Here is a 25,421-nt window from a genome sequence, read left to right as displayed (position 1 = left end):
CATAATACCCAAATGTGGGAACAGCCTAATATTAAAAGTAAAATAAAGCCTCCATCTAATGAAGAAAGAAGTCCTGAGCCTCACTGCACTTACGAGTGCTTGAAGGTCCTGTTAGGGAAAAGACCCAGTCACAGTGGTCACGTAGTGTGTGGTTCCCTTGTCTAGAGATGTAAGTCCATGGATAAAAGCCATGTTAGTGGCTACGTAAGAATGCAGGATGGGTAAACATGGGATTAAGGAAGTAATGGCTAAGAGATACGGAATTTCTCTTTGGAATGATGAAATGCCTGAGATGTCGTGGTGTTTGTCCAGCTCTGAAAAGACTAAAAGCCAATGATTTTATGCTTTATAGGTGAATTATACTAGTATGTAAATTACGTATCAGTAGAGCTGGTGCGTCCGCGTGTTGTGTGTGGTGTATATGCACATGTGGTCTCATCAGAGGAGGACATCCTAATCTGTCACATTCGACCTTACTCCCTTGGAGAAAGCCAGGCGGGCAGTCAGCAAGCCCCAGTAATCATCCTGTTTCTGCTGCCTCAACCCCTCCACAATGTGGGGTTACAGACGCACATGGGCAAACCTTGTTTTTGACATGGGTGCTGGGGATTTTAACTCAGATCCTCATTCTTACATAGCCAACACGCTTACCCACTGGGCCGTCACCCAGCCCCCTTTATTTGTCTTTAACTAAGATTCCCATCTAAAACACGGGGTAGAAATGGCACCCCATGCATCATCGCAGCTGAAGGGAGTAGCTTTGTGCCAGGAATCTAGACACCTGGGTTATAATCTCGCTTCTTTGCAGCTGGATGTCAGGTTTGTGTCAGTGACGTCTCCGTACATGTCCGTGTGTCCATCTAAACAATGAGAGGGCCAGAGCCAGTGTCTCTTAGCTCTGCAACTCTGTATTGATGTAGATGACATATTGCAAGATGCCAGTAGATCAGGCTTGTCTATGTAGGTAGAGAGAAACCAGGCCATTGTGAGCTATTTTTATTGGTGACAGAGCGAGCTGTAGACCTGGAGGTTCTTCCGCAAATCTGATTGAGTACCCCTAGGCCAAATTGGGTCTGAAAATAAGTCTTCATAGTTTGCATTTTTGTAGGTTGAAAGCTGTTAGAAGAAATTCTTGCAAGACGACCCCAAAGCCTGTATTTTCTAGCTTTGGGTTTTCTTTAAGATTCCCTTAGCACAGTGGTTTTACTCCTGCTTTAAGACCCTTGTTGGCTATTGTTAATGTGCATCAGGATGGAAAAATGGCCGAGTTTCTTCCGTTTCGTTCGGAATCTTACTTCAGCGAGCCATCTATTCAGGGTACACGGCAGTGCTAGTTTGTACCAGGCTCTGCCTTCATATGTATTTGAAGATTGATACACGCTGCATAGAGAACTGGATATGAACTCCCAGAAACCTGTATCGAAGTCTTCCCCCACATTAACTCTGTCATTTATTATTTTTAAATACCGTAATTTTAGAATCATCTGCAAAGTGGGAGTCATGCGATTCATGCTCATCTTGTATCAGCAGTGAGCACTTGTGTACAACTGTGTCATGAATGTAAAAGCATTTTCTAAACTATAAAACTATGCAGATATGAGGTTATTTTTATGAGATCTCATTCTTTCTTTTGGTTGATACCCATATCTACTGCCCATAACCTCTTTCCAGTTAGAAAGCAGCAGCTTCGAGAGCCGTGAGCAATGACAAAGGTCCCAGTGGTGGAGAGGGAGGGGAATGAGTAGAACCGAGTCTTCCTACAGCGTCTGTGGCCTCATGCTGGTGTTAGTGGCTCTCGGCACTGCGTATTGGACCCATGCATGCTGCTTCTCAGAAATACACATATCAGCTCCTACCCAGACGCCGGAGGCAGAATTTCTAGAGATGTAGCGTTGTGTCTCTAAGAGAACGAAGAGGTCCATCACGGTGGTGGTTTCCATTAAAGCTGGCGGTGGGCGGGGTCTGTGGGCATTACCTAATGCTGACCTCCAGGATGGCCTCAGATTGCGCTGGACGGCCTGCGTAAGTGACTGGAAGGAGAGGCTGTAATTGAAGGCTTGCAGTAGGTGCTGCTGAGTTGCAGAATTCCATGTGGCGAAGCCTGGTTCCTGTGGTTAGGATTTGGAGCCTTTGGTTTATTCTAAGAAGTCTTCTGGCATTTAGTTTGAAATCTCTTTCTGACTGCATTTTTATGAACAAAGTGAAATTCTCTGAGCCTGGGAAGAGGTTAGTGAAGTTAATTTTAACACTGAGTGACAGCAGTGTTGATCTCTACGTTTGGAATGTTTTTTCAAAAGACAGTTCCAAACTGCCTTTGCTCGGATTAGTTCAGTCGAGCCAATGAGAGGTGCTGTTTAAAAATAATTTAAAAGTAGGGCTAATAGCTCTCACTAAAACTTTAGTATTTGTGGTAAAACATGGAATTTTGTAGTCAGCTGCCTTCCCCAAGCTGAACCCAGGCTGGACAAAGCCAGACAGGAGGACGGTTGAATATGCAAGCTCTTTTCCCTTGTTAGCTTCTCAAACCTAAGGTCTCTACTTTCATGAAATCAAGGTAGGTCTTTCTCCTTTCTGTCTTCAGTCATATTTGAATTCTCTATCTTAATCAGCTTATTGAGAAATCTTGTATCAGTAGTTGCTAATATTAATGATCACTCGTGGTTTTAAGGTTCTTTAGTTTCTAAAACCATATATTTTAATTGTTTCACACAATAGTAAAAAAAGAGTAAATTGTCCTGGGTTTCTTCCTTTTCTTTTTTTTCCTTATTATTCTTTTCATTCTTTTTTCTTACCAGATTGTACTGTCTGATACTCATTGCTGTGTTAGACTTTACAAGTGGTGGTGGGAATCACCCTTATTTTGTTTTTAATTCCAGAGGAGAGGGATCCAATATTTATAGCTGTATTTAGTAGATATTAGCTAGGCAAAGGCAGGGAAGGACATTCCAGAAGCAGACAGAATAAGCAAAGGCTTGGGAGAGTCAGCAGTGTGCTCAGGATTTCCCCCTGGTTTCCATCTGCCAAAAGCCAACCAACTTCAGTAATCTCTTACTAGGCCTATTATGATTTTGGGTTGAGGAGCAAAACAGTGGATAAAGAAAATCTCTGCTCCTGGGGGTTCAATAGCCCAAGGCCACAAACCCCACCTCTCCAGCCTCTGTAGAAGGAAAGGTGGGAACTTGTGAGGTGGATTCAGAGGCTGCAGACAGAGAGAAGAGTGAGTGGCAGAGGCAGAGCTAATTCAGAGTTAACCTTGCCCTCCCAACGAGTTACATGGTTTCCTTTCTCTGTCACTTTTCTAGAAACTGCTTGTTCCCTGAGCTGCCCTTTCTCTGGGTCTTTACCACCATAGTTCTTCTGGACGTAACCTCCATGTTTGTGATGTTATATTATATACTTTATTAGTATGCAATGGAAGTCATTTATAAATCATAAAAAGATGTATAAACATAACATGTCTAAATCTAAATAAAACAATATGATTGTATTTCTCTAAAACCTTTTAAGAGATTAGCTTAGAAAGAATTTAGAAGCAGAAAGTGTTTCCAGAGCCTCGCCACATGTCCTGTACATTCTGGCTTTGAGCAGACAGATGGAGTTATGTCATAAGCGACTGCTGGTCTGGGGATCATGGTAAACCCTTAGCCTTCTCCTTCTCAAAGCAGCTGCTCTAGAAGGGAACTTGCCAAGTATATAAATAGTCCAACCCTTAGCAACTGGCATGTAGACAGGGTTCTTACGAAGTTACTGAAGAAAACAATCTTTGGGACCAGACCTGGGTTCAAATACCAGCCCTTGCTAGTTATGCTGACAGATCACTCTGTTCTCATCTAGAAGCAGGTAGTAGTGTTCAGCTTGTAATATAATAACAGTAAAGGAAAGCTGTGTGTCGCATATATACGTGGTAAGTTCTTGATGTTATTTCTCCTTAGATCTGAGTGCATTTTCTCAAATCCACTTGCAGTTCTTCAGCGGTGGTAGAGGAGAAGAATCTAAGGGCCTGAACTTTTATTTCACTTGCACAATGACGAGGCAGGTCTGTGCCACAGTCTCCTAGTCTGCACATGAAGGTTGGCTCACAGGCTTGTGATGATCACGTGAGATAATACATATGAAATGCCTGTTAAAGGCTGTGGGTGTCCTCTCGGGAGACAGTGTAGCTACAGGGCCTTGAGAATACTCATCTTCCTTGTTACATAAACTCTTGTGAACTAGAGATGCTAGACGGGCCCCTAAGATCGTCTTGTCCTTCTCCTTGAGTAAGAAAGCAAAGATCCAGAACTATATATTATGGTGAGGAAGAGGTAACAATGACGTGGACTCTAGATCTAACTCCCTTTCTTTCTAGCCTTCGAGGCTCTGTAAATATATATGCGTGCTGGATAGAACTCGCTCTTCATGGGAACCTGCTGAAAGGCTAAAATAAGCCTAGAAACTGAAGAATGCCTCTTTTTGTTTTATTTTATTATTTTATTTTCTTTTGTAGCAAATAAAAAGAAGGAGAAGGAGCGGCCAGAGATTTCCCTTCCCTCAGATTTTGAGCATACGATTCACGTTGGCTTTGATGCTGTCACAGGGGAGTTTACGGTGAGTCCTTGTGTTGGTCCTAGAGTTTGGGCTGTGTGCTGTTAAGTCTGCTTCTTTCTCTTTTAATTTTCTTGGTTGGTTTGTGGCATTTGGGTTTGAAAACAAGGCCCTGCATGTGCTGTACGAAGTCTTTACCACTGAGCTACGTCACCAACCCAAACGAATCTCTCGTAAGAGGTCCCATGATAGCAAGCTCTAGGTGGGGCACTAAATGCCAGAGTAATCAGACTTGGTTCCTGCTCTGAAAGAGATGAAGCTGGTGATGGAGTAGCCCTCTTAAGGAAGATACATGAAAGGAACTTGTGTAAATTTTGAGGGACCAGGTAAAGAGGTAACTAACGGGCTCATTTTTATCCGCTAGCAGACATCAAAGTGTGGTCTGATATTCTTCCAGGGTCCTCTGCATCTGTGTATTCCTGAAACCCTTTCATGTCTTCCTTTTAGGGGATGCCAGAACAGTGGGCCCGCTTGCTTCAAACATCAAATATCACAAAGTCAGAGCAGAAGAAAAACCCACAGGCTGTTCTCGATGTGTTGGAATTCTATAACTCTAAGAAGACTTCCAATAGTCAGAAGTACATGAGTTTTACAGGTAAGAAGATTGTGTCCATGGTAATCCCAGCAAGAGAAGCTCTCAGGAGCCTGTTGGCGAGCAAGAGAAAAGGAAGCGCCAAAAGTTCTGCAGTATTCTCACGAAGGTGTGGTTTGGAAATGGCGCCTGAGGCGAAGGCTTCTGTCTAGTTACTGTTCTGTTGCTGCGAGGAGACACCATGACCACAGCAGCTCTTAAAAAGGAAGAAACATTTTACTGAGGCTGGCTGAAGTTTCAGAGTTTTAGTCCCTTATTCACAGTGTGACATGGTGGGTACAGGCAGACACTGTGCTGGGGAAGGGGCTCAGAGTTTACATCTCTCTCACTCCTCAGAGCTAGCAGAAGGAAACTGTCACATTGGGCCTAGCTTGAGTCTAGGAGACCTGGAAGCCTTCCTTTAGCAAGGTCACACCTCCCAATAGTGCCGCTCCCTGTGGGCCAGGGCCGTACCTAATCCAAACCACCACGGCCTGTTTGTTTTCATTCTGAAGCTGCCTGTGCTATTTTTAGATGATGCATTTTGTGGGGGATGGGGGCACGCATGCCATGGTGAGACATGGAAGTAGGCTCTCTTTCCACCACGTGAGTTCTCGCGTTTGAATTCAAGGCCTCTGGTTGTCATTGCCATTATTTCTGATATTGTTTCTTAATGACAATTAGCAAGTATCTTTTAAGTCTCCTTTAAGGACTCCTTTTGAGCTAGCTCAGGCTGGTTTAGGCTTAGAACTCATGGTAGTCTTTGAGCATCAGCCTTCAGAGTGCTAGGATTGCAGATATGAGCCATTAGATCCTGCGTGAGTGACTAAATTTTATCATTTGAATGAAAATCAGGTCAGTAGTAATTATAAATGTTCTTTATATGTACTTTCTGTGGAAGGGATTTTTTTTTTTTTTTAGAATGTTTTTAGTAGTTGAATTGGGATTAGAACTCAGGTCTTCTCACTCCTGGCCCCTTGTCTTTTGAATTACTTTGCCTCTAATAATTTTATTTGAAGCATGTCCTTCCATAGCAGAGGTAGTTTTCTTTTTCTAGAGTAATTTATAACAAAAAGCTTGTATTTCTGGAAACTTGTCTTCTATCTGTTGGAAAGATTTGTTTATTCATGAATTTGTGTGATCTGCCTTCATGCACACAAGAAGAGACAGTCAGATCCTATTACAGTGGTTGTGAACCACCATGTGGTTGCTAGGAATTGAACTCAGGACCTCTGGAAAGCAGTTACGTGCTCTTAACCCCTGAGTCACCTCTCTAGCTCCCAAAGCTATTTTCTTTATAGCATCTTAAGAGTGTTAAAGCAAAGCTAGGCATTGTGGTTTAATCTTGTAATCCAGGTAGATGTAATACAGGAGGATTAGGAATTAAATGTCATTCTTTGCTATGTAGTAAGTTCAAGGCCAACCTTGACTACGTGAGGACTTTGTCTCAGAAACAAATAAATAAACCAGAAAAACACAACAAAAACAAGGGGAAAAATGGAACATTAGATCAAGAAGCATATATACACCAATTTTTCACTGTTTGCAGATAGGAAACACAGAGAAGGCCTCTGCAGTGTGCCTAAGTTAGCATCAGGCCTTGTCTCGTACTTACTGTTAGCCTGGTGCTCTTAGTGTCTGCAGTCTCCTTCCGAGCAGAATTGTTGGAGAAGGTAGAGTCAGGATGAACGAGCTGACTTTGAAGGACGACTTCCCCAGCTAGTATCTGGCTGGTATCAGAGGGTACAGATGGTCAGATGATGGGATGCAGCTCCGCTCAGGCTGCCACGACGGGAGAGGCCATGCGTCTTCCCAGCAGCCTCTCCTCTGTGCCCACTGGGTCTGCTGTCTTCCTCTGAAGGATTAGATGATTCTTGGGAGGAACTGGGTGAGGTTGCTAAGTAGCCAAGTTTCCTAGTTGTCGGGAAATTGGAACTTCTGGTTAAGGACTTTATCACAGAGATATCATATTGGGATCTGTTTTCTATGTCCGTATGTAGATAAAAGGAAGTCGCATGTATGTATGTGTGTATGTGGATCATTGCCCCTGTGGACTTGTGTATGGTTGAAATTATAGTCCCTTTAAGTGCTTACAATTGGATATGTGTATAGCTATATACATTCAAGTAATTACATATACAGTCATCTATGAACGCATACTTAAATTATAGTTATTGTATCTCTACAGATACATATACATACTTTTATTTTGTGTATTAACATAGACATGTCTATGTGCACTTGGAGGATTTAAGATTTTCTGATTGCTAAAGACAAGGGCCAACTCTAGGCACAATTCTGTATTTGACAGAGATTATTTTTAATGTGATCCATCCATTTTTCCTGTTTCCTCTTCTCCCATATTGTTAATTAAGCTATACTATATAACAGTTGTATGTGCTCTCCTCTGGCTTATCTCCTATGACTCTTATGTGGCGTACAGAGGTTGTCAGGGCAAAGGTTTGTTACCCCCATTGTACACACTCAAAGAAGTTAATTAACTTTAAAGAAATTATAACTTGCTCATTATGATGCAACTGATATGTTTCTTATTTTTATTTTAATTCCTTTTTTTTTCTTTTTTTGAAACATCGTTTCATTATGTAGTCATGGCTGTCCTCAACCTCAGAGAGAATCATCAATCCCCTGCCTCGACCTCCTGAGTGCTGGGATTAAAGGCGTGCACCACTACATCGCCTTTGGAAGTGTGTTTTCCACTTAGGCCTCTCAACACTGCTCTTGATAATCCACACAACTCTCTAGTCCCTATTATTATTTTCGTTAAGTTTTCTGTGACTTTTGATTTTCCATACAGTTAACGTTAGGGAGAAAGTAGACTAAGCTGATACCATTTTGGTTTTTTTTTTTAAAAACGAAGCAAATTAATTATGTTTAAATTATGCCTTTGATTGATTTCTCCAGAGCTTAGCCATTTAGGGCTTTTGTTACTGCTTTTATTTTATTTATAGCTGAAGTTTTGCTATATGTTTGTGCACTGTATTCATGTGTGGTGCCTGGGGAGGCTAGACGAGGTGGTCAGATCCCCTAGAACTGGGGTTAAAGTTGGGGTGCTGGGAATCAAACCTGGGCCGTCTGCAGGAGCAGAAATACTTTTAATACCGAGCCGGCTCCAGCGAACGAGGTTTGCTTTAAGAACGTATTATCATAGATTTCTTCACTTCCGACTTCGTGGATTCTTTATTTGCTGTGGAGCCAAAGAACCTTCCTGGGCCAGTTTCATCCGATAGTACTGGGATCTCGAATGTTCTCCTTCTGGGTTCTTGATGACAGTTATGTCAGATCTGGTAGAATGGATTCCTGATCCCACTGGTGATAAACTGACAAATTAATTCTTAGGACTTAAAGAGGCAAATCAAAGACCCTCCTAGTCTGTAAATTTCTTCTTTTCTGCTAAAATCTCTTGTGGGACTCAGGAACACAGCATGGATTCCTTGCCTTTATCTCAATGTCGGACATTTCCTTGACCATTGAAAACTCACGATGTGGGTGCTGTTATAGCATGGTACTTAGAATTAGATCAGAATTCAGGTTGAATCATCAGTTTAACCTGTGTACACTGGGCAAATTATTAAACGTCTCTCAGTTATCCAGTCTACTAAAGTGAATATAGCATTAATACCCAGAGCCATGGTAGAGGCTAACGGAGCTGATAGGGATAATGTGCTTCTGCTCACCATTACCGTCCTCTGGAGCTGGCAAGTGCTTGGCCAGACCCATTTCCTTAGCCCTCAGGAAAGGGTTAACTCTGCTTGTTTACTAAATCCTTTGTCTCTCTTCTTTCTACAGACAAGTCAGCTGAAGATTATAATTCCTCGAACACTTTGGTAAGTTTATGTTTCTTCCATTCTGGCCTAAGTGGGTGTGGAAGTAAGGTCAGAGAGTGTGGTAAGGTCGCGCCGGCTGTGGAGACCCTTACCTCGGTCGGTGCCACGCTTTAATCTCTTCCCACAGTGAAGGAGCTGGAATGGTGGGCAGAGTTGTCTCTACGGTACGGTGTCTCTCTTCCAGCTTTCTGGTGTTGTTGAAATTCTAGCCTTGAAGCCAGAGGTGTAGCTTTTAGGCGGTTTCATTTGTAGGTCTGAACACTGGGAAACCCAGTTTGTCTTTCTGTGGCTCAGATTTTTCCACAGTCAAATGAGAATGATACATTTTCCCTTGACTGGATGTGTTTAGGAAGGAATCTCTGGTCTTTCATCAGTAAGGCCTGCTTATCCAGAGGGCACAGATTCTGTTTAGTTAAGAGCAGCGTTCTCCCCTCTGGGGCTCTCATAAAGTTCTGTGAAGGATTATGGGAGGGATCACTGAAGAACTGACTTGGATATGTACCTAGATGACCTTAAAAAGTCCCTCTATGTCCCTCATTTTAAAAGTTGCATTTTTCATGGCGGTTATGAATAAAAATGAGATGCTGGTATCTCTGTCATATAAAGAATAACACTTGGTTATATAAATAGTTAGCTGTGAGTCTTATAAGAGAATATTATTCTTCATATGGGTGTTACCTTTTATAGAAAATTGTTTATAGCCAGACTTGGTGGCCACACCTTCACAGACTAAGGCAGAAGAATTAAAAGTTTGAGTTCATTTTGGGCTGTCGAATGAGTTCAAGGCCTGCTTGAGCTACTTACAGAAACTCTGTCTCAAACAAAAAGTTAAAAGCTGTCTGGGTACGTAGGTGAGTGGTAGAGTCCTTGCTTGTCATGTGAGAGGCTGTAGATTCCATCCCCAGAACTACAGAAAATAAAAGAAAGCTACTTACGCCATATTGATTTATTAAACGTTTACAGAAGCCCCTATTCTTTGTCAGGCCCTGTGTGGAGCCGTCAGACAGTCTTACAGAGGATAGGAAGGCACATGCATTTACAGTTCAGTGCGCTGTAAACATCATGAGGTCAGGATCTATGTCTGTCTTACTAATTGATTTGTCTTTGGCGCTCAGCAAGTTCTGACATTTGCTAAACATTTATTGAATGAAAAGTTGGATGTGTCAATGAACACATCTCGTTATTTAGAGCAAGAATTGGAGAGATGAAGATATTTCAGATAGAAAATTATATGCGTGGGGGAAAGAGGTTCAGAAGGTATGTGTATTCTGGGAACCGCTCGTAGTTTGATATCTCTGGAATATAAAAATGTGCCGGAAGAGAAGTTGGCGGTGAGGAAGCATGGGAAAATAGGCCAAGTCAAGTAGGAGTTTGGCTTTCTGTAAAAGGTAACGAAAGTTTAAAGGGTTTTGAAGAGGAGGATAGTACAGAGCACAGGACTGAGCCACTGGCAAGCCTGGCTGGCTGCAGAGTCATTTTCCCCGTTGGCAGTTACAGAAAGAGCAGCGAGCCAGCCTGGTACTTTGCAGTGTCTTGGGTCCTTTCTTATTCATTATCTCTTTCGTTTTTCACAGCAGTGTAGTGAAGCAGACTGTAGCCCTCGCTTTATAGGTGATAAAGCTGAGACAGAGAAAGGTTAACTGCTGTGCACATTCGATTCCTCCGCTGCCCGCTTTCCTCCCATTCATGCTGCGCAGCGTCAGCTGGAAGAGCTGTGTTTAAACGACAGGGAACGCGTCTGCAACTGCACTCTCTGCGAACAATGAATTATTGATCAGTGGATTATTGAAGGAAGGGGCTCAATATAGTGGAGCTGTGACCTGTGGGTCAAGCGCCTTCATGCTTTATAAGAAGAGGGTGTTATCTATTATTTAGTGGCTGCTCTGTGCCAGCCGCTGTGTTAATATCTTCATCCTTAGCGTAATTAATCCTCACAGGTACCTGGGAGGGCGGTGCTGCTGTCCTCCTTTCCTGGGCAGAACAACAAACCTTCCTAAAGACTCACACTAAGAACCATTTTAGAAACCAGTTGTGGAATCAGCCTGTAAACCCAGCACTTGGGAGGTGGAGGCAAGAGGACCAGAGATTCAGGGTTGTCCTTGACTACATAGTAATTGACTACATAGTAATGGCCTAGGTGATGTGAGACCCTATCTCAGAAAACAAAACAGTTCCAGGGCAGCCTAGATTCAGAGTGAGTGTCAGGGCAGCCAAGGCTACACAGAGAAACTCTGTCTTAAAAAACCAAAAACACAAGCCGGGCGGTGGTGGCGCACGCCTTTAATCCCAGCACTTGGGAGGCAGAGGCAGGCGGATTTCTGTGAGTTCGAGACCAGCCTGGTCTACAAGAGCTAATTCCAGGACAGGCTCCAAAACCACAGAGAAACCCTGTCTCGAAAAACCAAAAAAAAAAAAAAAAAAAAAAACCCAAAAACACAAGAAAGGGAAGGAAGGAAGGAAGGAAGGAAGGAAGGAAGGAAGGAACTATAATCCCCTGAATCTCATGTACTCCAGGCTTTTTTTCCCTTTACTGAGTCAGGGAAAGGTCTTTAAAGGTGACTGCAGTAAGTAGCAGCCGTGGTGTTGGTGTAGGAGAAGAGCCCCGTGGCTCAAGCCATATGGCTTAGAGGATGACACCTGCCTGGTTAGTATCTACAATTAGAACCGCTCAGACGGTCAAGGACATTTCCCCAGAACTCCCTGTTCCATATTTCCTTATTAGTCACACACTGAGGATGTGATTTTATCATGCTGGCATATTACTTATTTCTCTACTGGCTTATACACATTGTTTCTTTTCATTTATGAAATAATCAAGCAGAATTACTATCTCTTATGTTATAGATTAAGAAAATGTGGCACAGACAGATTATGAGTTGTTCCCTACTATTGAGTTAATAGAGTCAGTTAAAAAAAATTCCATTCTCCTGGACATTCATGTATTTACTCATTTCATAAATACTTCCTCATCATTTTCTTTGTGGCAGAGCACAGGCCACACAAAAGTGAACGTGTCTGCCTAGACCTTGAGAAGAGTCTGATGGTGACCTGGGGCAATAGGAGCCAAAGGAGAGGGTTGCAAGAATAATGCCCATTCGGGTCATATTTGGTTTGTGGTTTGTTCTTTCTGATACTTGAGGGAAGTTTACACACGAGGTCCTAGAGGTTTGCTCATTTAGCAAACACGATCTTGTCGATCTCTTTCAGCTTGAAATGTCGTTATCTGCGTCTGGGATCTGACTCTTAAGATTCTGTGGTATTTTTATGGCTGACTCTTATTTGTAGAATTCATACTATCCAGGTGTGGTGGTGCATATCTGTAGTCTTATTCAGGGGGCGGAAGCGAGAGGGTCATCATAGGGTCAGGCGTTTGGAAGAAGAGAGACTGGGAGGGGTGGCTGTTTAGACCCCTGGTTACAATGATAAAGTATAGAAAATTCAAAACTGTTTTTTTCTTTCTGTTTATTTTCTGCTCATTATAAAGAGTGAAATTTATAAACTAAGAAGAAACTGAAGTTCTAAGGATTTGTAGGAGGCAGGTAGGGGATCTGTAAGCTGACCACAGTTTCACAGCTTTAGGTGGGAAAAGGAAGCATCCAGAGTGCGTGGATATTGATGACCGCACAGAAGTGGAGACTCTGAGGCCAATGAGGCTTTCGTAAGGGGGGGTGGGGGCCAGAATTGAGTTCCTTCTAGAAACTAGCAGACCCGGTTTCTGAAGTTCTTTGTCCTCCAGACCAGATAATTTTGTCTTTTCTGTATAGAATGTGAAGACTGTGTCTGAGACCCCCGCGGTGCCGCCGGTGTCGGAAGATGAAGATGATGACGATGATGCTACCCCACCTCCAGTGATCGCTCCTCGCCCAGAACACACAAAATCTGTGAGTCTGGTAATCTGGAAGGATGTATGGTTCATTCAGATAAGAGGCGGATGGCGGTCCTACAGCTCAGAGTCCAGTGTAGGGGTCCATAGACCTCAGAGCTGGTACAGTCGCTGAACTACGTTTGTTTCTCCTCTCCTGTTTTGAGACAGCTGCTCACTGTGTAGTCCAGACTGGCCTTGATTTAGCGTGCTCCACATACCTTACTCACCCAGTTGCTAAGGTTACAGGCATGTGCTGCGATACCCAACTAGACCACTGATTTGAAGGTATTTCCTGTGTGATTAGAGAGAGTAGTGGATTTGTTACTTCAGCTATTCCTAAAGTCCCCTAGGTAATTGGAGTTTATGCTGGTCTAACCTCAGCTGCGTTCACGCTGGTCTAACCTCGGCTGCTCCCTTGGCCTTTGCAGATGTGACAGGGAGATGATATGGAGAATTGATGCATTTTATTACATAAATTATTCCAGTCTTTTAGGGGGCAGGAAATTACCTTGCCAAAGGTTTTTTTCTTTTAAGGTAAATATGCAGTGTTTAGCCCCTCCAGCGTCTTTGACGATGCTGACAGACCCAGGGGAGTTTATAAATACATTAGTGCTATTAATACGCTGGGCATTAGCAGTGCATTCTGATGCCGGATGCTGGTAGTGATTTCTCCTTTAACTTCCTCTGAGGTTCCTGCATTTCAGAATAGCTTCCGTCTCTCCCGCACTTTTATTTGATTTAGTATCACTGAGCGGTGCTCGCCCGTCAGATGGTTCTCTCAAACACTACTGATGTTGTCTCGGCTTTTTATTATGAGGAGAACTCCATAATGAAAGAACCATTAGGGCTTAAGCTCTGTGCTGATTGAATGACTAATGGAAGATGCTGTGGAGGAAATCCAATTAGACGACCTACCTCTTAGCCTGAGAACCTACAGAGAGAATTGTCGGATTTCCTTGTCTGTAGGTCAAATTTACCTTTAGGAAAATAGCCTTCTAAGTCAGTGAGCTGTCAATATTTTCCATTGATGTGTCCTGTTTGTGGTTTGTAGGCAAATTTATTTAAAATACTTTTCTCTCTAAACCTTTAATTCTCTCTCTCTCTCTCTCTCTCTCTCTCTTCGGATCATCTATCTATGTGTGTTATCTGTTATCTATCTTTTTAATACCTGATATAGTTTTTGACACAGGGATCATAGAGAAGGCAGTAAATATTTAATAAAAGAATAGATTGATAAATTTGCTTTTCTTAGCATTCTTCTCTGAAAAATATATCGTTAGTTCCGAATTTATAGAAGAAGCAGGTGAGATATAGAGAGGTGAATTGGTCTACCCACATTTAGCAAGCAAAAGCCAGGGTTTGAAAGCGGATAATTAAATCCAAGTCCAGGTCACACTCCACAGTAACACATATACCACATTTGTGTGTAGACCTACACTGAAGCCAGTTAAGGATAATGTTATAGAGGGAACAGAGAGGATATCTTTCCTCAAGGATCCATAGATAGAGAAGCAAAGAAGGTTAAAATACCCGGGGTGTAATTGCTCTACAGGTTCAAAAATAAAAATTGAGAAATCATTTTTCTGGAGTGGTCAGAAAGCCAGTCTAGTTGAAAGATCTGATTCTCCAGACTTTTACGGAGAGTTGTCTAACTAAGGCTGCCACTAACGATTCTTGTACTATGAAAGTGAAACAGGCCATTTTACCCAGGGCAATAGGTTGGGTCTCACAGGAGGAATAACACAGGTTTTGACATATAAGAAAGACTGATCTGGGAAGTGGGAGGTTCCTGGGGATATTCTAATTGGAACATCTAGAAGAGGGTCTACTACGTTAACAAAAGGCTGGTTTTGTCAAAAATCTCCTGGTGATTGTGCAGGTATATACACGATCCGTGATCGAACCACTTCCTGTTACTCCAACTCGGGATGTGGCTACGTCCCCCATTTCACCTACTGAGAATAACACTGCTCCACCAGATGCTTTGACCCGGAATACTGAGAAGCAGAAGCAGAAGCCTAAAATGTCCGACGAGGAGATCTTGGAGAAACTACGTAAGCACACTACAGCTTTTTTGATCCTTCCTTTGGTCTGTGGCTGCTCAGTTGTTGATGTGGGACGCTGCTGTAAAGATCTGGATCCTAGGTTTCCGCCATGTCCCTGGTAAGGCCCTGTGTAGCGCCAGAGCTATGGAGCCCACTGCTCACCATCTGAACTTTGACCTTCTGTATATCCCCAGCTCTGGGTATGCACTGCCTTAGGATACACAGGGACATAATAGGAGAGAACGTGGGGTAAAGACATGATAAGTAGCTGTTATTAGTGGATAGTCTAGAGTATCGCATGGAGAAAGATTGAGGTATTGATTCTACCTGGTGGCAAAGACCGTTCTTGTTGATGGCTTCCTAAGGAGAAGACTGCTGAGCCATCGTGGATGTAGAAAAAGAAGGAAAGAGAAACCAATGTTTATGAACCTGTACTGTGTAACAAATGACAAGCAAGAAAGATACTTTCTTGAATTTTTAAGGTTTTTTTTTTTGTTTGTTTTTTTTTTTTTTTTGGTTTTTCGAGACAGGGTTTCAAGTTTTTTTATAGTAACTCTGTGAAGGTACCCATGATAACCTTCATTTCTGAAGTTAAGGTTTTTAAGACCCAAAGATTCTAAATACCGGGCCCTGGATCACAGAGCTGCACAGCGGACAGCTGAGGGCAGATCGAGCTGGGATTCCGTAAATAGAATGTGTCTTGACGCTTACAATCAGGTATAGGGGTTTTTGTTTTGTCTTTCTTGGAAGAACCAACTATTGGAAAAGGATTTGACATGACTGGTTTGACCAAGCCTGTATACTCACATTGCTTTCTAAAGCTGAGGTTTCTGGTTCCTTAGTTTAGCAACTTCCTGTTTCTTCTAGCAATTCTTGTTTGACCTTTTTTATTTGTTTGTTTGTTTAGTTCACTGTCTTAAAAGAGTTGCCCTTGAACTAGGTGGTGGTGCACCTTTGTGGAGACGTGTGGATCTCTGTGAGTTCAAGGCTAGCCTGATCTATAGAGCTAATTCCAGGACAGCCAGTGCTGTTACAGAGAGAAACCCTGTCTCCAAAAACTAAACCAAAACAAAACAAAATGAAGCAACAACAACAACAACAAAAACAATAGAGTTACCCTTGCTAGGGCCTTCCTAGCTTTAATCGTGTACTCAGAAGGTCCCCTTACAGTAAATACAATGTGTTCTAGAAAGCAGACTTCCCTGGACAATTTCCTGCTGTCTTTGAGCCTCCTTACCCCCTCACACCTTTTAAATAGTGACACTTTTAACTGATTTATTTCAAATTGAAGTACATACAGTGTATGTGAGAAGTACCAGATCCTAGTGAGTGAGGTATCAGTGGAAAAGCTAATTGCATTGAGATCCTGGAAACCAAACTCTGAATCTTAGCTCTGGTGCCAGTTTACGTATGGCTGTGAGGAAGCATCTTCCCTCTGTGGGTGCAATTCTCTCCTCCAGAATATAGGTGTGAGACCCATGGTCTCTCTCATACTTCTGTGCCTTTGATTTAAACTGTCCCCTGCTACAGAGCTCTCTTGGCCTTCTTAACCTTCCTGAGTTGTACTCATAATAAAGGCAGCCCAGCTAGCGCCTTTCTGAAACCTTTCCAGCCTGTTTCTCTCCCTTTTCTCTGTCCCCTATGCTTTGAACATTCATCACAGCAGTGCTCTGGAGAGTAATGACTGTCTTAAGTGTACCTTGTCTTCCTCTTTTTTCCAGCACTCAGCATAGAGTCTGGTAAACGTAACAAACGAGTAAATGTTTAATGAGTTAATTTAAAGTGAATGAGTGGCTCTTAGAGGTTTAGAAATGGAATAAAATACTGTGAATAAACACGATCAAAGATATAAGACTTTTAGTTGTAGCCAGGTGATAGTGGTGCACGCCTTTAATCCCAGCACTCAGGCACAGCCAAACGGATCTCTGTGAGTTCGAGACCAGCCTGGTCTACAAAGAGAGTTCCAGGACAGCCAGGGCTGTTACACAGAGAAACCCTGTCTCAAAAAACCAAACAAACAAAAACAAAAAGGGCCGGGGGTAAACAATTTCTGGTTTGGACTTACTGGGGGGAAGTTAATGGTCTGGTTTGGATGCTTTGGGGGAACTTGGCACAGTTCTGTAAAACTTGTCAACTTAGGGGTTTAAGAGGATCGTGGGATCTCTTGTGAATCTTGATCTGGAACAAAATGATTTATGGTTTCTGTTTCTTTCAAAGGGAGCATAGTGAGTGTGGGCGATCCTAAGAAGAAGTACACACGGTTTGAGAAGATTGGACAAGGGTTAGTAGGGCGTTGTTTCCTCGGAGAAATGACTTAAGATTGTATGTACTGGCTTATATGAATTTACTTGGGTTTTTTTTTTTTTTGTCTCTCATCAACCTTGTTCTTCTTTTTTACTTTTTTTTTTTTTTACCTATTTGTTACATTAGATTGACTTCCAAATTTTTCAGAATTGTGCTTTATATGAGAGATGTGTTATGATCTGGCCATGCTGAAGTAGCCCTGCAGCAAGAGAAAATGAGACCTGTTTTTTTAAGCATAAATGAAACCAGCTTCCCGAACTATAAATGATTTTCCATATTAGCTCTGTTTGCCTTAGTACTGAAACCTGCCATCACTAATATGAAATTTAAGATTCAGATATGTAGACTTTCTAGTAATGGGATGGGACCTATTTTTCCTAGGTGGATGACAGAATTCATGACTTATTCTCCAGGTTCATCTCTACAACCCATATTCTGTCCTATCAGTAATGAACTCAGCACATCTTAGCTGAGTTTTTGTTGTGTGTTGAGGAGTGTGAATTGGCTATGAATCTGGCAGTCTCTGTCCTCAAGGATCTCAAGTCAGCTAGAGATAGAAAGGCAGAAGAATTATAGTGTAGAAGTCTCTCTTTGACTGGAAGGAGGTCAAGTGGGACAAAGAAAGAGGGAATGTTGGGACTGGAGAGATGGCTCAGTGGTTAAGAGCACTGACTGCTCTTCCAGAGGACCCAGGTTCAATTCCCAGCACCCACATGACAGTTCACAAATGTCTGTAACTCCAGTTCCAGGGGATCCATCACCTATGGCAAAACATCAGTTTTTTTAAAAAAAGATTTGAAAGAGGGAATGCTGCAACAAGCTTAGTAGTGAACATAGGTCATATACAAACCTAAAAATCAGATTGTACAATTAAAACTTAATGCAGAAAAACTTAGGTAAATGTACCTCTATATGAAATGTAGAGTGAATATAATGAGTTTCTATGAATATGCCCAAAAAACCCCGTGAAATTTAAAAGAAACTGAAAAAATTAAGTTCAGCTCATACTCAGCTCTCAGTAGAAGAACACATTGTTAATAATTGAAATTTTTTTGCCTTAATTTTCTTAGGCTAACAAATTTCTGAAAATGTGTTAATGAGTTGTAAAATATGGGGATGGGTGATCTTTTGCATAGCATTTTATAATCTATATCTGTTACTTACATTGAGTTTTAATTTGATCCTCAAATCAACTTTTGTCTGAGCAGATGTCATTTTTCCTGATCCAAGTCTTTTCCACTAGAGTCCAAACTGGTAGAATATAGCTTGCATATTGAGAAGAAATTATTTTCTTTGCCTCAATAGTGAAGATAGCATTTTTGTTTTTAGGTAATTAAATTGAGTTATTTAAGAATGTAGCAAAAAGGGCTCATGGGCAAATTGCAGCTAGTTGGATTCCTCTGGGTTTGAGCTTCTTTATCTGTAAATTTGGAGGATTGTGGATTAAGGATGTTTCTCCTCTAAAACATGCCTTTTAAAAAAATAGATGTTGGGCTGGAGAGATGGCTCAGAGGTTAAGAGTATTGCCTGCTCTTCCAAAGGTCCTGAGTTCAATTCCCAGCAACCACATGGTGGCTCACAACCATTTGTAATGAGATCTGGCGCCCTCTTCTGGCCTGCAGGCAGACACACAGACAGAATATTGTATACATAATAAATAAATATTTAAAAAAAATAGATGTACAACCCAGACACAGAAAGACAATTATCACATGTTCTCACTCATAGGTGGGTTTTAAACATAAAGCAAAGAAAGCCAGCCTCCAAAGCACAATCCCAGAGAACTTAGACAACAATGAAGACCCTAAGAGAGACAAACAGATTTAATCTACATGGGAAACAGAAAAAGACAAGATCTCCTGAGTAAACTGGGAGCATAAGGATCTTGGGGGAGGGTTGAAGGGGGAGGGGAGAGACAGAGAGGGGAGCAGAGAAAAATGTAGAGCTTAATAAAAAATCAGTAAGAAAAATAGCTGTACAACATCTGTGAAAGATTTTTCTGCTTTATCTCACAGGTCTGCCAGGGCTAGGCAAGAATGAAATATTTATTAAGCACTTTTGTTAACATTGTATTCCATAATTTAAACAGTGCCCCACCAGTTGGATGTGTTGGTTTGGTACTGTTATAATTTCTAAGACCTGGAGACTGTTAAGCCGTCTGGTCTTGTATCTGTGATAGAAATCATGCCCTACCTGGTCTGCCCATGTAGCTTTCTAAAACTTTGTACACACAGAAGATAAAATCCCAAATGTTTAGTCTCTGAGACGCGACTGTGTTTGCGTTTTAGGATGGTGTCTATATCGTACTGGAGAGATAACTCAGTGGTTGAGAGTAGGTTCGTCTCCTGTCCCCCACATGTTCCTTACAAACATCCGTAATTCCAGTTGCAAGAATCCCATTCACACTTCTGCCTTCCCAGGGACCAGGCACACACACAGTGCACAAATGTACATGTAGGCAAAATACTTAGACAGGTAAATATTTAAGATTTTTTTTTTTTTTTTAAAAAAGAACGGTATAAATTGGCAGGAGTGCAGAGGGCTAGGGCCAGGAAGATAGATACACATTCTGTGACTAAAGCTCTCTGGCAAAGCTGGCCAGCGGTAAAGGAATAGCTACCAGGGAGCCTTCCAGACCTCAGATGATAGCCAGATCGTGTAATTTCCCTTGACATGCCTGTGGCTCGGCTGCCAAGGAGCGGTGGTGAGGCTGTGGGGACCATAGTTTCCAGCTGCAGGCATTTTCCAGCCGTCTTTTCCTCTTGAATTAACCTGACTTTTGTGGGACGCATAACTTCTGGATTTGCTGGGAACATCTTATAAAAGACCAGAATTTAAAAATGTCTGCAAATTGCACCATATATACGTGACATATGGTATACATAATGGTGTGTATAGAACACAAATTGTCTAGACATATATAGGATTCGCGATTTTAGGCATAAGATGAAGGTTTTAATTGTTCCCTATAGATAGTGTTATATAGCATTATTTCCACCCATCTCTTCCACTTACCCCATCTCTTTCTTTGAGTGTGTCTAATAAATACCTACATATTTGCATGCTTTGGAGCGAGTCTTACTTTGAGGATGAGGTGGAAATAATCTCAGATTTTCTAGAAGTACATATGTTTGGAAAAGTATATGCAGTATTGTTTTATTTTTGAAAAAAACTAAAAATGCATTTCATGGGGCTGGAGAGATGGCTCAAAGGTTAAGAGCATTGTCTGCTCTTCCAAAGGTCCTGAGTTCAATTCCCAGCAACCACATGGTGGCTCACAACCATCTGTAATGGGGTCTGGTGCCCTCTTCTGGCCTGCAGACATACACACAGACAGAATATTGTATACATAATAAATAAATAAATATTAAAATACATATATTTAAAAAAATGCATTTCATTTAAACCGTAGGAAATGAAACTCTTTTGATCAGTTACGGTTGAAAAGTGATTTTAAAGTATCCTTTAATGCGGAAGAGAAGGATGCTGCAGAACTATTTTAGGCTATTCAGTGTGGGTTGACCAAGTTTTCATAGTTTTTAAAAATCAGTTACACTTTTTAAAGATTAGCTGTGGAATAGAATCTTAAAAGCTGAATATTGATTCTTGCAGCTAGCTGTGCCCTACCACTTTTTTTAGGGTCTTGCCCCTCTTCCTCCCTTGGCTTACTGAGTTACAGGATTAAAGGCAGACACTACCCAAACAGGCCATAGTTGTAGTTTTTAATGTAAAATTTAAGAGAAGGTAGCATACATAAGCATATTACTCAGGGAATTTTCAAAAAGTGAATGCATGAGTGTAAGCTGCATCCAGGTCAGTAAAGAGAACACTGATACTCTGAAAGTCCAGATTTTAATAAATATGTATAAGCCATTTCCCCACCTCATTCTGACCTGCTCCTCAGTCTCCATTTCCCACCCCTCGCTCCCAGTCGAAGGTGTAAGAAATGAAAGCGAGTCCTCAAAGGTAGAAGAGAAGAGGAGGCAAGCAGGTGTAGGAAATGAATGTCTGAACTCTTGGTCCACTGCTTCACTAACTCCTACGTACGTGTACAGGTAAAGCTCAGAGTCAGACGTCGCTTGAGACCAAACAGTAGGAGTTCTCGATTGGGTGAGGCCTCCCTTCTTCACGGCCACACACTGCCTTTCAGATGTGAGAGTGGGCATTGCAAAGGAGGATTTACCTTCGCTGCTTTTGTTAGTGTATTTCCAGGTTGTGTGTCAGGCTGCATAGACAAATCCTGCATCGCTGAACACTCTGTTTATTTTCCTCCCTCTCTTTATCTTTTCTTCAGTGCTTCGGGCACGGTGTACACTGCGATGGATGTAGCCACAGGACAGGAGGTGAGTATTCACCACCAACTGTTGGGCTTCTGCGGTGTTTGGTTTTAATGTGGAATTAATCTTACCCTTCCCTCCCTGCCCCCCTCTTTTCACCTTCCTTCCTTCCTTCCTTCCTTCCTTTCGTTGTTCGTTCGTCCCTCCCTCCCTCCCTTTCTCCCTCCTTCCTTCCTTCCTTCCTTCCTTCCTTCCGTCTTTCCTTTCTTTCTTGTCTTTCTTTTCTTTCCTCAATGGGAGATTTCTAGCTTCTTTCTGTACCATGCTAGGCTCAAATAGTAGACTAATATGAGACTTAAAATTTTTGCAAAGTCTTCCAAAGATCAAGTGTGGAGAGCAGGTGAGAGGAGGAAGAACGGACCGTGTAAGCCAGGAGACTGTTGTGAAAGATGATGTCATAGGAGTACGTAGACCTGAGAAATAGTTAGCAGTGACTTGGTCTAACTCAGCGGTAGAAGGTGAAGGCAGCTTCCAGGTGTGCAGTACTGTACAAGGAGAAAGAATAAAGTCAGAGGTGTAAGTATAGCAGATGTAGATCCTGCCTGAGATCTTACTGAACTGCCTAGGTAGAGGAGATTTAAACCCATGGCTGTCAGCTTCTAATCTAGTAACTTTCAGTTCTGCTCCAGGTCCCACTGGACTTTGGGGCCCTCATTTATTTGGAGGTACCTCTTGGTCCTTATTTTATTAAGCCATGAGAACACTGGCCTTATTGCTAAAGCCCTCTGACCCAAGATCAGCAAAAGGAAGCCATGAAGCGGATAACAAGTAATTGGAGGCTCCTTGTAGACTGCCCCTGGCTGGCTACAGCACAGGAATGCTGGCAGGTGGGTCACAGTTAGTATCACCTGGGAGAAATGTTTAGTTAAAGGAGTATTGAAACTCAGAAACTGAGAGAAGAACCTCTCAGTTATGTTTCTCTGAGAGAGGCTGCCCGGATCTACTTGTATGTTTTTGAAATTCTGGTCATCAAAATCTTGTACTCTTGTTTTCTTGGCTTCTTGTTAACTTTTTAGAAGTGTAAAAGTCAAATACTGATGTTGTGTGAGAGTGAGTCAATTTTCAAGATCACCAATATGGGAGCTGGAGAGATGGCTCAGCAGTTAAGAACACTGGCTGTTTGCCCCTCAGTTGGGTGACTTGCAACAGCCTGCACCTCCATCTCTAGGGGATCCAACACCCTCTTCTGGCCTCAGCAAGCACTACACTCATGTACACAAACCCATACACAGATACAAACATAACACTCATAATTAAAAATGAGATCTTAGCTCAACGGTGGTGGCACACGCCTTTAATCCCAGCACTCAGGGATGTAGAGGCATGCAGATCTCTGTGAGTTTGAGGCCAGCCTGGTTTACAGAGTGAGTTCCAGGATAGCCAGGGATATACAACAGAGAAGCCCTCTCTCGAAAACAAAACAAAAATCTTAAAAAATAATTAAAATCCTTATTATAGTTAAGAATTAATTGAGGTGGCTAGAGAGATAGCTCAGCAGTTAAGAGCACTGTCTGCTTTTCCCGAGGACCTGGGTTCAATTCTCAGCACCCACATGGCAGCTCACAACTGTTTGTAACTCCAGTTCCAGGGGATCCAGCACCCTCACAGATATACACACAGGCAAAACAGCAATGCACATAAAATCAAAATAAATAAATTATAAAATAAAAGAATCAGTGGAGAAGTTAAAGACATGGGAGCTTGCCTAAAGTTATTTCTGTTAGCTTGGGTGAACTGTTTGACCTTTTTCTGCCCAGATGATCAGGGTCTGAGTTAGAATTAAGTCTTGTGTGCTTTGGGCTGCAGCGTCATAGCAGAGCTAAGGGTAGGTGTTAGGGACTTCACCTACCATGTTCCTGGTCTCTTGGGCCTTGTAACCGTTGAAGGAAGACAGACAGGTGATGGTTGAAGCCCTGGAGATGGCAGTGTGAGAGTGGGACCACAGGAAAGAGAAACTTGACTCTGCTGTGCGCTTGTCTCGTGGTAAAAAAGCTATGAATGGAAACAAATCCATTAGCGTGGCTAACGCAGTGTGATCAGGACGGCCTTGCTTCCTGCCCAGGGGAGTCTAAATCTGTGTGAGGCCAGGGTGTTCTCCAGCTCAAAGAGGGGAGTTCCTGTCCGACCCATATAGATGGATAGCACTGAGTGCTGGGAAATCTTCCCGTTAGAGATCAATCACTTTTCAAGCTTAATTTTAAAGGTAATGTGTTTAATAGCAGGAACGATGGAGGTGCTTTAGGAATTGTACTGATCTGAGAGCTGCGATCATGATGCTAGGCGGTTTTCTTACGTGCCTTGGCTTTGGGTCTGCACCTGAAAATGCAGCGTGTTCCTTCGAAGCGGTGTTGGGTTTGGCTTTGATAAGCACAGCAGGAAGCATGGTCCTCATTCTCGCTGTTCTGTGCCAGGTGCTGATCAGATTCATTGCTGGCTGCCTTTATTACTTAAATCTTTGACTTACAAGTGAATGACATGTTTATTTTTTCTGTACTCAAAATATATTTTGACTCAAAATAGAAATCAAAGTAGAATTGTGGTTATTATTTTCAGTACATTTATAAAGAGATTTAGGTTCATAAAACCAGCAGTTAGTCAAATTCGGAAATTGACTGTCACACCTAAAGCTTAGATCTCTTAGGTCAAGTCCAGTTTTCTTCTTTTATAGGAGTGGTATTGCCGGTCCTAGATGGACAGGGTTTTATTCGGTCAAGGCCTGTAGGCAGAGCCCTCGAGCCCAGTAGAGGTGGCATAAGGGGTTCTTGGTATCCTGCCCTAGCCTCTGTTTGCCTTCTCCCTTGCTGCTGCCTCTCATGACCACAGGGAGGTTTGCAAGCACTCGCTCATCCTCCAGGGCGGCCTAAGGAGCGCCAAAGGGACTCTAAAGGCCCCCGTCCTAGTCATAAAGGCTTACTTAATATGTACAGCCGATTAATGTGTCCCTTTTCAGCCAGTAGGAAAAGGTACTCCTCGGCTGTTACAGAAAGATGCTGTGGGCCCTAAGGCCTGACCTGCTGGGAAACCCCTTTCCAAACAGTTCATCAGTGCTAGAAATGGAAGAGGTCAGATGCTTAAATAAACATTTTTAAAGATTTTTATTATTCTTGTGTGTGTGTAAGAGAGAGAAAGTGTGTGTGTGTGTGTGTGTGTGTGTGTGTGTGTGTGTGTGTGTAGGAGAGGGGACGGCATGCCCATGACCGTGATAGCCATGAGGAGGTCAGAGGGGACGGCATGCCCATGACCGTGATAGCTGTGGGAGGAGGTCATAGGAGAGCTTGAAGGGGTCTGTTCTTTCCTTCTGTCATGTGGGTCACAGGAATCAAACTTAGGTTGCCAAGTTTGGCTGCAAGAACCTTGGTCCACTGATCCATCTTGATGGCCCGTAAGAATTATTTTTTATTTATAATCATTAACTGAGCCTCTTCAGAAGAATATATCTTCAAAATCTCTGCATCTTCATTTTTTAAAAAATTTTACTTATTTTTGTGTGTATAGGTGTTTGCCCTGCATGTATGTCTGTGTACCTGGTGCCCAAGGAGCTCAGAAAAAGACATCGGCTCACTTGAAACTGGAGCTAGATAGTTAAGAGCTGCCATATGGCTGCTGGGAATTGAACCAGGTCTTCAGCCATCTTAACCCCTGAGCCAGTACTCCAACCTGCATCCTTCAATCTTATTGCTGCTTCTAGAAAGTGGTTCTGTTGGATGTCATATTCTTGTCTGCCGAGCAAGGAAAAGAGAGAAGACTATCTCTAGGGGAAAAATATTTAGCAAACAGTGTAACCCTGTGGGGTGTAGTGGTGTCTGTGTGTGTTTGTGTCTGTGTGTACGCGCACTCGTGTAAACAAAGAACTTACTGACTTACTGCTTC

The 25,421-nt window shown here is 42.4% G+C and overlaps 1 protein-coding gene across 3 annotated transcripts in view; it reads left to right on the top strand.

Moving 5' to 3' along the window:
- The window catches only part of LOC121447291 (serine/threonine-protein kinase PAK 1), a 100,047-nt gene that overhangs the window by 62,588 nt on the left and 12,038 nt on the right, over nucleotides 1-25,421 (top strand). For all 3 annotated transcript variants that reach the window (XM_041650491.1, XM_041650482.1, XM_041650473.1), the window contains exons 3-9: nucleotides 4,487-4,587; nucleotides 5,032-5,179; nucleotides 8,963-9,000; nucleotides 12,765-12,881; nucleotides 14,745-14,919; nucleotides 17,128-17,191; nucleotides 21,509-21,557. In XM_041650491.1, coding sequence (XP_041506425.1) covers nucleotides 4,487-4,587; nucleotides 5,032-5,179; nucleotides 8,963-9,000; nucleotides 12,765-12,881; nucleotides 14,745-14,919; nucleotides 17,128-17,191; nucleotides 21,509-21,557 — 692 coding nt within the window. The remainder of the gene's footprint in view (nucleotides 1-4,486; nucleotides 4,588-5,031; nucleotides 5,180-8,962; nucleotides 9,001-12,764; nucleotides 12,882-14,744; nucleotides 14,920-17,127; nucleotides 17,192-21,508; nucleotides 21,558-25,421) is intronic.

Source organism: Microtus oregoni, unplaced genomic scaffold, assembly GCF_018167655.1.
Source record: "Microtus oregoni isolate MIOR12 unplaced genomic scaffold, Mior012 000000F_ref0000247, whole genome shotgun sequence".
Lineage (NCBI taxonomy): Eukaryota > Metazoa > Chordata > Mammalia > Rodentia > Cricetidae > Microtus > Microtus oregoni.
The sequence above is the reverse complement of the archived record's forward strand: the minus strand, read 5'-3'. Positions and strand labels throughout refer to the sequence as shown.